The sequence below is a fragment of the Natator depressus genome, chromosome 7 (genome assembly GCF_965152275.1).
Source record: "Natator depressus isolate rNatDep1 chromosome 7, rNatDep2.hap1, whole genome shotgun sequence".
Lineage (NCBI taxonomy): Eukaryota > Metazoa > Chordata > Testudines > Cheloniidae > Natator > Natator depressus.
The window spans coordinates 87,515,126-87,527,249 of record NC_134240.1 but is presented as its reverse complement, the minus strand read 5'-3'; the positions used below and the strand labels follow the sequence as shown (position 1 = coordinate 87,527,249).

The window sequence follows — 12,124 nt, the reverse complement described above, 5'->3', positions numbered from 1 at the left end:
GGTTCAAGTCCCTAGTCAATTCAGATTACAGTCTTGAACTGGGCTCTTCCACATGCTAGGCTATGGGCCCTAAGCACTGGCCTATTAAGTAATTCTGTGGTGGGTCTCTTTGGTTTTGAGCAGCAATTCCTGTCTGGACTTGAGAAATCTTCTCAAGGAAGGGATATTCTGCCTGATTGGAGCAGGAGCTTGAGCCTGGGTCTTCCACATCCCATGTGAGTACTCTGACCACCAGGCTAGGTCAGTCTCTCTCTCTCTCAATGAATATTTAACTATTTATTCAACGTGGAACAGCTGTAACAGAAGGGACTGAGAGAGAGAGACAGAGCTGGTTAGGGCATTCCAAATCAGGCAGAATAGGGTCTAGAATTTGGGTCTCCCACATCCTAGGTGAGTTCACTAACCACTCAGCTATTGGGTATTTCTGGGGTAGTCTGACTCTCTCATTTTTTGGTGGAAAAGGTCTTGGGTTTGTTCTGCATGAGAATGGGATCAAATGTTGAAATCTCAATTTTTCCCCAAAATGAAATTCTTGTTTTCCAGCCATCCTTTCTTCAGGCCAACTAACCAATATTCAGGACTGACCCTCTTCAGTCAACCCCCTACAATTCAGGCCGCCTCTGAATCCTCTTACCCTCCTCCCACGAGGGGGAAACGAGGATGCACATGATAGGTACCTCAGCATGAGAAGAGTTCAGTCTCTCCCTCCTTACTCCAAGCTAATAGGGTCTACCAGTTCTCTCTGGTCTCATATTTACCTCTGGGAGATGGTCTCTTTGAGGCTCTCACCTGCACTGGATGCCAGCAACAAATTGCAACTAAATTACAAACTCACTTACAACTTTTAAATGGCACTTATGCTTTATTTACTTAAAACTATCATCCGGCATGCTGCAAGTAAGGTGCAAAAACACACCAGATCCCTTTGTGAATCCTGCTCTGAAGGAAAAATTCCTTCCAGACTCCAAAATCTGACAATCGTCAGGCCTACAGCATCTTGGAAATGCAACTGAAACTATAACTCCATTATAGGGCAGGGCCACAACTGCATCAAGATGGTTTTACATACAGGAAGGGCAATGCACATACGCAGCCTACCCAGTGACAGTAGAGAGGGGTAGTGAATTCTCTGCTCCTCTTCTGCCTCCCTTCTCCTTCCTCCCCCCATCCTCCAGTGCATTCTGGAGAAGGGCTGGGGGAGAAGTTCCCTGAGCAGCTAAGCCACCTCCATCTTCCCCTCCTCCTCTCAGAATCCAGGGGTTGCTTTACCGCGGCCAGTCAGATCAAACATTTGCTTCCCCACTCCTACCCCATTTAGACTTCACTACAGACTTTTAATGAACATCTGAAATGTCTCCCTCTATCAAGGGAGTGTAAACACGATATAAATCTTTTTTAAAAGAAGTCTGACCAAGTGTATAGACATTGATGACACAATCGTATATACAGATTCTAAATTCCACTAAACCCTTGATGGAATTTGCATTTTCTAGCAGGACTGGATGAAGATTTTAGCGGTGCAAAATCTGCAATGAGAGTTCTGGAAGATCACCAAAGGACTGTGGTTTCCTCAGGATGTCAGTGGTGTCTCGAAGATAACTGGGAAGGCTGGTAGCTTAGGGCCAGAGGAGAAAGTCCACATAGCCAGACAATCCTGCTGTCAGGGTGCCAATGCCTGAGATGATGGGGTGTCCAGGATTCCCAGGTTTATGGATTTTGGGTAGCAGATAGAATACCCCCGGTCGGGGCTCTAGGGGTGTGTCAGTGTAGATTTGTTCCAGTGCTTCTTTAGACGTAGAAGCTCTCTACACAAACGTTCCACACAAAGACGGACTACAAGCCATCAGAAATAGCATCCCCGATACTATCACGGCAAACCTGGTGGCTGAACTTTGTGACTTTGTCCTCACCCACAACTATTTCAGATTTGGGAACAATTTATACCTTCAAGTCAGCGGGACTGCTATGGGTACCCGCATGGCCCCATAGCACGCCAACATTTTTATGGCTGACTTAGAACAACGCTTCCTCAGCTCTCCTTAACGCCCCTACTCTACTTGCGCTACATTGATGACATTTTCATCTGAACCCATGGGAAGGAGGCCCTTGACGAATTTCACCAGGATTTCAACAATTTCCACCCCACCATCAACCTCAGCCTGGACCAGTCCACCCAAGAGATCCACTTCCTTGACACTACAGTTCTAACAAGCGATGGTCACATAAACACCGCCCTATACCGGAAACCTACTGACTGCTATACTTACCTACCTGCCTCCATCTTTCATGCAGACCACATCACATGATCCATTGTCTACAGCCAAGCTCTAAGATACAACCACATTTGCGCCGATCCCTCAGACAGAGAGAAACACCTACAGGATCTCTATTAAGCGTTCTTAAAACTACAGTACCCATCTGCTGAAGTGAACAAACAGATTGACAGAGCCAGAAGGGTACCCAGAAGTCACCTACTAAGGGGAAGTCATAGGCCCAACAAAGAAAGTAACACTATGCCACTAGCCGTCACCTACTAAAACCTCTCCAGCGCATCATCAAGGATCTACAACCTATCCTGAAGGACAATCCCTCACTCTCAGAGACTTTGGGAGATAGGCCAGTCCTCGCTTACAGACAACCCCCCAACCTAAAGCAAATACTCAGAAGCAACTACACACCACACAACAAAAACACCAACCCAGGAACCAAACTCTGCTACAAACCCCGGTGACAACTCTGTCCACATATCTATTCAAGGGACACCATCAGAGGACCTAACCACATCAGCCACACCATCAGGGGCTCGTTCACCTGCACATCTACCAATGTGATATATGCCATCATGTGCCAGCAATGCCCCTCTGCCATATACACTGGTCAAACCGGGCAGTCTCTACGCAAAAGAATAAATGGACACAAATCTGACATCAGGAATTATAACATTCAAAAACCAGACAGAGAACACTTCAATCTCCCTGGTCACTCAATAACAGACCTAAAAGTGGCAATTCTTCAACAAAAAAACTTCAAAAACAGACTCCAATGTGAAACTGCAGAACTGGAATTAATTTGCAAACTGGACACCATCGCATTAGGCCTGAATAAAGACTGGGAGTGGTTGGGTCATTACAAAACCTAAACCTAATTTCCCCCATACTAATTTCCCCCTAGTGTTACTCACACCTTCTTGTCAACTGTTTGAAAGGGGCCACTCTCATTACCACTACAAAAGTTATTTTTCCTCCCTTGGTATCCTACTGTTAATTGAATTGTCTCATTAGACTGACCTCACACTTGGTAAGGCAACTCCCATCTTTTCATGTATTTATACTGCTCCTGTATTTTCCACTCCATGCATTTGATGAAGTGGTTTCTAGCCCATGAAAGCTTATGCTGGATAGATTGGTCTTCCAGGTCCACGTCTCTGGAGGAGCCCCACCTTACATACTATTCTAGGGCTGGGGACCCAGAGGGTTCCAGGCTCTGGCCAGCCCCACCATGCCAAGGTTGCCAGAGTTTCCAGGCTCCATGCAATAATCCAGGAGCCTGTTAGTCCAGAAAGTCCTGAGATATGTGGTTTTAAATAGGGTTTTCAGGTTCTGTGCTGCTGGGTCCGCACAAAGGAGTCTGGAAACCCTGAGAACCTTGATTCAAGTGAGGGCTGGGCTCTCAGGATTTCCAGTCTCCCTGCCATGGACCTGTGAGCCTGGAAACCCTGGGGGCTCCCAGGGCTAGGCTGCTCCAGAGTTGCAGATCCTCAGAGAGCCAGAAGCAGCTGAGTAAAATTGACATTCTTGTCAGTTTTACCACTACTGGTTACAAGAATGTCAATTTTAGTCAGCTGCTGCTGGTCCTGGGGAATATGTAACATTTTTGAAACACCATGTGTCAGTGAAATGAAAAGTGTCTTGAATTTCTGGTTCATAAGAAATTACAAAATATTTGGTTTCATTCCATTTCAAAATGAAACCAAATATCAAAATACTGAAATTTCTCAAGAACCAGAAACCTCGAGTTCTGGGCCATCTCTACCATTGCTATCTTATACTCTAAGGTGGTGGGATGGAGTGGAAGGGGGAGGACAACAGTGGCAATAGTGAATCTCACTATGTGTGTAGCTGCTGTAAATACTGATTTGTAATGGCAACCCCTGAACTGGACTGACAGATAAGATTATTCTCATTTCAGAATTAGACACTCTTGGGCTGTGGGCTGTTGTGCTCTGTAACTTTCATTTCAGAACTGAAGATCTTTATATCTTATTTATAAAAATTTCTCTGATATATAAAAAACATATTTGAAGATCCCTGAAAGCTGTTAGCAGCAGGGGAAAGAATGGGAATATTTTGAGAAAAAGCATACTTTAATATTTATCAGTTTCTTTTCACAGGCATGCAAATTTAAGAAATTTCACGATAATTAAGAAACTAATAATGCAAGAAAATGTGTTAAAAATCTTAAAGTAGTTTCTCGGTGGAACTGAAATTTAAATAATCTCTACAACACAAGCTATATGGGTACTTTTCTAAGGTTCTTAAAAATTGAAATTGGAAGAAATATTCATTAAATTCTACTCACAATGATTCTGCATGTAATACCTACTGAGATTAGACTTGACATTATCTAATTCATTTAATTAGTACTTAGTAATGCCTTATTTTTGTATTGTATTTAACAAAAAAAAAAGGATTCCTTTTTGTCTAAATAGATACAAGTGAAGACACAGTGAAATGAGTTAATTAGTAGTGGTTGACAGAAAGTTGGCACTTAGGGTTAGGTTAAATCCAACAATAAGTCACACTGATCCAATTCGTGGGTTTGCTTTACTACACCAAACATGCATGTTTATTTTTCTGTTTCATTTTAAATAAAGAAACCTTAATGTAATGGGTTGTATTTTTTTATTTTCAACTAACAACTTTCAGTCTCTTATACCTTGTAAAGTAGTGTTGAGTTTCCATTTCACTATGGGCCTGCTCTTATTGAAGTCAAAAGGAGCTTTGCCACTGACTTTGATGGGAGAAGGATACAGTCATTAAAGTGTACACATTTCTTGCTTTGCTTGGATATCCACTACTTTCCTTCAGATAATATCAACTGATTGTCATGGGTGAAGTGTTGTTGTAACCTTTCTGGTCCCAGAATATTACACAGACAAGGTGGTTGAGATAATATTTTTTTATGGGACCAACTTCTGCTGGTGAAAGAGACAAGCTTTTGAGCTACACAGAACTAAGGTAGCTCGAAAGCTTCCCTGTTTCACCAACAGAAGTTGGTCCCATAAAAAATATTATCTCATGTACCTTGCCATGGGTGAAGGCAAATACCTCAACTCAACCCTCCCTTGGAAGTTTGTCCCTATTTCACATATTTCTGACCCACCTCATTGAGGATTGTTGGTGTTTGTGCCTGGAATTCAATGATAGAAAACCAGGAGCCTCTTTGAAGAGACAGGAGAACGACTCCACTGTGCAGAAAATTTTGACTGACCTAATTCATAATACAAGTTTATAGTAATTCCTTAAGTTTCATATGCTTCCACTCACAAATACTCTTAAATCTTTATGGCTTTGATAGCTCAGACTGCTTTATCTCCTCAAATAACTTACTCATCTCTTGTGCAGAATGGTATCATAAGCTTTTCTAAAGTTCAAGTATTTAACACAATTTTCCATGTCTACATTTTTGAGTATGCCAAACCTTTAATTTATAAGTCCAAAGTGAACTTATCAGATGAATCAGATATACAGGCATCCAATTATATCTAACTATATATTTTGCACATGCAAGCACTGATTTAATAGCAATCACTGTCATGCTCCTGTACCAGATATGGGCAGGCTACAGGGTTTCCTTCTGAGCAAGAGACACACCAGATGTGTTCAGTATAAGACCCTTTAATGTTCTCCCCGCATGGCTGAGGCTAGCTTAAATAAGAAATGTTAAATACTTCACCAACTAATGGCTGAATAGTATACTGTAGTTTATCATTCCATTGCAATCACTGTATCTGATCCTATTCTTAGACATTTCCCACATGTTCTAAACCAGTCTCTGTACCACCAAACATTTAAAAATGCCTAATTATCTGCATCCTCAGCTGTGCCAGAACATCACATCTGGGGGTGGGGAAGGTGGGGGAGGACAAAAGTGGCTAGAAGTCATTTTTGTGCTACCTCAGTTTTGGGGACAACTGGGTGCAAGTTTGTTCTCAGGGCTAACTTATTGCAGCCTGCAATGGCCTCCTAAAAGCTGTTATAGTAACTGGATATCACTGGAGGGAAGCACAATTTGGCCACACCCACTATGGCCCACAGCACATCCCCTGTGATGGAGGGAAGGTAGGAAAGAGTGGCATGGAGCAGGTTATATCAGCTTGATGCACTGAAGGGATTGCCCTACACCACTTAGGAAAACTCCCAGCTATGCTCTTAGAAAAGATTTAAGGTTGCTGTGTGCCACTGAAACAGCCTCCGGGTGGATGATGATCTGAATGAAATCAAAAGGGAAAAAATAAATAAAACAAGCAATAATATTATGCACCAATAGGCAAGGAAGGCAAATCTGAAGACCAAGAGATCCTTCCTAATATTCAGTTCTTACCTGCCTTCCAGTATTTTTTTTAATATCTCCGAGCTAACTTGATGAAGGACTACCCTGAGGTAAATAACGGACAGCTTTAATAAGCTTCTGTCATTCTCTATTAGATTTCTGGTGTTCCAAACAAATCACTAGGTTAAGATAAGGGAAAATTCCTGGCAGGCCAACCTTCTGTGACCTTTTGTGAATAAACTAGAATCAGCAACTTTCAGGCTTTTCCACAACAGTTTAAAGTGATACAAAATGCAGAAGGAAAAGAGGGGGAGAAAAGCTAACTTTAACAGGCCTGGGTAAACAGAGTCTTGTAGAACACTAAAGATTATGGCCATACAGTATTTTATAGGAACTAGACACTTCCAGTTTTAACATTCTTTGTTTAAAGCTAATTTATTAAGTAAATGTTATTTTTCTCCTAAATAGAATATATTAAAAAAATTACTTACCCTATACAATTTGTTTTAACCACAGCCAAATGTATGACATACAGCAAACAGATGTGAAACTGCTTTCCTGAACTGAAACAGAGGCTGACTTATTTCATTACCAAAGCATTAACATGTGCTGCAGAAGAACTACTTCAGAAGACTTTTAGGCAGAAACTGCTATGAAGGCATGGCCATATATTGACATATTCATGGAAATGGCCATATATTGACATATTCAAAAAAATAATGGCTACAAATCTTTACATAAAAATATCCAAAGCTAAACAAAGAAACTAATCCTGTATCCTTACTTAGGCAAAACGCTATTGACCTCAAAAGGAGTTTTGCTTCAGGAAATATTGGATTATTGGGCCAATATACTTGCAAAACTCCAAATTTCTATGCATGAACAGGGTTTTAGACAGATAATCAGCCAATCTGCACCTACTTTACTTGTTTATGTGCACAAGTCAAGTGTGAATTTTTGTTAATGTAGCAGGAGCTCAAATAGTTTGCAGATGCATCTACTGTAACCTCCTGTGGAAATTCAATCCAGTGAGTATATACTTTTCCTTAGCCTGTGAACTGTACTTAAATAGCTTGACTCCCACCTTAACTTTCAGCACAGAAGAAAACATTTTAGCATCTTCAGACACTCCTCCAATGTAGAGTTTTTTGGTAAAAACAGGAGCATGGTCATTTTCATCCTGCACTTCAATAAACACCTTGGCTGTGTTACCTTTTTAAAAAAAAGAAGAAGAAATACATGTGGGTCTTTTGAGAATAAATGTTGAATGGCTCATGCTCTACCATTAAAGAATAGATCAACCAAAACAAATACACTGATAAAATTGTAAAAACAAACAAACCCCCCTAGGTAAGATAATTGCACAGTTACGTTTTTTATGTTATTCTTGCATGTTAAAAGGTAAATTTTTAATGGCCAGATCCTCCTCTTACTCCAACTAAATTAACACTGAAAGTAGGGAGTAAGAGAAGCACAATTTGGACATAAATCAGGGCCATTACATACATTTAAAAAAGATACAGTTATGGTATTTTACATTATTTTAAACATCAGTATTTTATCACTACTTATGATATACTCTTGGAAGCTTGGAGCTGAAATTTGCTCCCTTATCAATATTCACATTTTCCCTTTAACAGTGATAAAATATACATTACACAGTAGTTGTATGTTAAAGGAATAATAAACACATTTGTTGAGGTTTAGCAAAAATATATTATGTACACTAGTAGTCAAGCCTTGATTATAAATATCAACTGTTTTTCTAATTTGCACACAACTTTCTTTTACAATTTTAATTATTAGTAAATAATTAAACACTTATTACTGAATTCTGATGTCGGACCAGCAAACCAGCACAAGGAGTATGTGCAACAGCGCTGGCAGGAGCATTTTCTATACAAGGAATTCTGCCAGCTCATAGCAGCATTCTACATTGCAGGCCAACGCAATATACTGTGGGGTGCTCTTTATACATCCTCTGATACACCTGCTTGCTGACATACAGAATATACAGCTGATGGACTTGCTCCTGCAAGTTGCTAAGAATTCTCAATGCCTATTTCATTTATTGTGTTAGGTGAGTGAGTGCACAAGTGCATACTTGTGCATCAAGGATGTAGTCCACCTGGCTGCTTACATGGTGAACAGGGTCCCTATGCTCCCTTCTGGCACATCTGAGGGCAAGATTAACCCTTAAATTATGTTTTTTCAAACTAATCTCAGTTACCTCAATGAACAATAATGACTACAAATAATCTCCTTTCTTCACAAGAAAAATGAAAATCTTCTGGCAAAATGTACCATCCCATCTGGAGCAAAGATTAACTTGTGCAGTGATCTACACAAATGTAATTTTGTCTCTTTCCATACTCCAGAAAGGAATCACTGTTGAAAATGCTGATAACCAGTTTGTTGAGAAAGACTTCATTTTCCATTGACAAATCACTTCATTTCAAGTTGGTTCTCCTACTTGGTAGTAATCAGTGGTTATTTTGAGTGTTGTGCAACATGCTTACCTCGTAGCCGTTGCCATTGTGTTTAAACCAGATTGACAAGGCATATTGAAAAGAGTGCAGTAGTGTGTCTTTAATAGATAATAGACCACTTCCTGCTTTGGCAAAGACACCGGAGATATGTTTAACTGAAGGCCTAGACATTAGAAAACATGACGACTTCATAAAAACAACTGAAGTCAAAGAAAAATGTTCAAAGTACAGCAGATTTAAAATGTATGAGGAAATGGCATTCCAGCAACAGAATAATCAGTTATTCCCTTTCCACATTGATCTGTACAGATAAAAATGAACAAGCTGTAGGTGCTGTCATTCCATGGGAAAATTGTTTCATAACAAGCTATCACCCTTCAATGTATAAAAAAAGGAGCTATACTTTGACAGGTAACTTTGTTAAATGTAGGAACAGTGTCTAAACAGAGAAGGTGGGTGAGGTAATATATTTTACCTGGCCAACTTCTGTTGGTGAGAGAGACAATAAAAGACATCCGATGTAGTGAGCTGTAGCTCACGAAAGCTTATGCTCAAATAAATTTGTTAGTCTCTAAGGTGCCACAAGTACTCCTTTTCTTTTTGTGAATACAGACTAACACGGCTGCTACTCTGAAACCTGTCAATAAAAGACATTACGTCACCCACCGTGTCTCTCTAATATCCTGGGACTAACATGGCTACAACAGCACGGCATACAACAATGGACGGTATCTGATCCAAATCTACATTTTATTAGACTGTTTCCTGTTTTGACTATTGCATTATTTATTACATCAAATTACAAATGAAGGGCCAGTATCAGCCTTCTATAAAGGATAAAAATATACCTCGTTACACTGACAGCATACTTGGTTTTTAGTATTACCCACTGTAGTTTACTCAGAAACTGCAGCCCTGTCAAGAATAATGAGATTCTCAGGCAGTGTCTTCATTGCAGTTCCCCCTCAGGGAAGAAAGATTTAAGCAAGATTACAGTTAATGTGCGTAAGGGACCTTGACCTACTGAGTATAAACAGTTAAATCAATGGCTGGCATTGGTAGACTACTGCTGTAGGGAAAACTCTAATTGTGTCAAGCTCATTGCTAGTAATACTGCAGCACTGTAACCTATATGAGTTATTTGTAATGCAAATGAACAATCTTTTCCCTAATGCTTGCCATTGACAGACATATAAACCAAACCATGATTTGGAAAAGTTTGGTCTGTATTTTGCTAGAAAACTCTTTTTTTTTTTAGTTCTCTGCACAGCATGAATGTTGATGTATTCAACATCAGTAAAGTGCTCTGAAAACTTCATATAAAGGCCACTATATAAAAGCAAACGGCTATTATTAGTGTGTCTACCAATTCCAGCTATTTAGAACCCTAACGTTCTTCAATAATTAAATATTATTTACATATATACTGTTGCTGCAGCTTTACGCTTCACTCACGTTTAATTTCACTAACACCTTCATTGCAGCTCATTGCCTCATTTTTATGCACAGCTTATATTTCATTGGCTCTGACAGACTTAGGAAAACACAGCATCTGTGAATTGCTTATTATTTAACTCTTCCTTTTTATCAGCTTTCAATCTGCAGCTGAGTGCAACAAAAGGACTACCAACCAAACTACACACATTCCTTTGTCCTAAAATAGAGACAGCCTAAAGCAGCACACATTAAAATTCTTCATCAGTAGTATTCACTGCACACAGATCTATACTGTGGCTGTTCAGCAATAGCCTGCACTGGAGGTGAGAATTCATAGACTCTTATTATTAGAATGCATGGTGTGCATTTTCCTCCTGCAGAACCTCAGCTGTGTGTGTGTGTGCGTGCACGCGCAGAGGGTGCAGGGGAGGAGGGGCTGGTGTAAAGGGAAGTGGGGCCATGGCCCCACCATAGCCCTTCCCTCTATGGTTAGTCTAATTACAGCATCAGATACTTCCTGTCCTCAGAAAGCACAAAGAATGGGATTGTGTCTGATGTTTGCATAGGGACAAAAGGCAGGGGGAAGGCACTTTGTTGCCTCTCTGCTCTTGCACACCAGTGAAGAACCAAGTACTGTCTGGTCCATAGTATAATATGTACTAGAATATAATACACAAACCAGAATATACTCTTGCAGTTAAAATGCTTATAAAGGTACAATATTTACTGCCCTCTTTTGAAAGCAAATGTTTCATGCTCCACTAGGTGTAATGCCTCAGTAATAACTTTATTCTTAATGATTCTAGGTTTGGAATCCACTTTTCCATATAATTAAAACTGAAGTGCTTACTCTGAATGAGATAACACGTGAATAGAGTCTAACTACTTATTTATTTCATAGGATGGGGAAATTGAGACAGAAGGTTTTAAAGGGAGACCTGGATAAACTGTGTCAGTTAGACAAAAGGATCTGTGGAGGGCTATACTTGAGTACAGTTAAGTAGCAGTGAGGAATCTGAAGGATAGCTATTAATCACTGCTAAAGGGCCATTTTCTCCTCAGTGAACCTGTACGAGCAAGATTTTATAATTGTACTATGAGAATTAATGTATGATTTGATTTCATCCTGCCAGCCACCCTTTTTGAATAGCAGAAAGGAATGACCCTCTGGGACTATGGGATTCTGATTCCCATATGTATTACAAATTGGGCCCGTTTAGTTCTTTGTTTTAAGGTTTAGTTAGTAAGAGACAGGATCCTGTATTGTGTCTATGTTAATTAGATTAGAGGAATGCTGAAGGCCCAAGCCACAGTGTGAAATGTTCTGATTATAAGATTTAGCAAGGCTTAATTTACAATGTCTTTTGCTCAATATAAAACACTGCTGTCTGTATACTTTTGAAGGTCTCTGTAAAAGACTGTTTGTGTGAATGAGCAGTGCATGCATCAGGAAAAGAAAAGTTGTGAAGGTCATTGTCGGAGCCAGATGGTCAAGGGAGCAGGAGTGAAGAAATGAATAAATTTAACAGACTTATCAATGCCAGAGAACCATCAATGCGCATCCAAGACTGAGGGAAGGCAGATTGACGACCCTGAGGTGGAGGCTGGCACCCCTAAAGAGAAGACAATTGATGAAATCAAAAGGA

At 40.1% G+C, this 12,124-nt stretch overlaps 1 protein-coding gene across 1 annotated transcript in view; it reads right to left on the bottom strand.

Annotated features, from left to right (window-relative positions):
- Positions 1-12,124, bottom strand: part of PCDH15 (protocadherin related 15) — a 1,310,198-nt gene that overhangs the window by 94,863 nt on the left and 1,203,211 nt on the right. Inside the window, exon 28 of the mRNA XM_074958998.1 lies at positions 7,637-7,764. Coding sequence (XP_074815099.1) covers positions 7,637-7,764 — 128 coding nt within the window. The remainder of the gene's footprint in view (positions 1-7,636; positions 7,765-12,124) is intronic.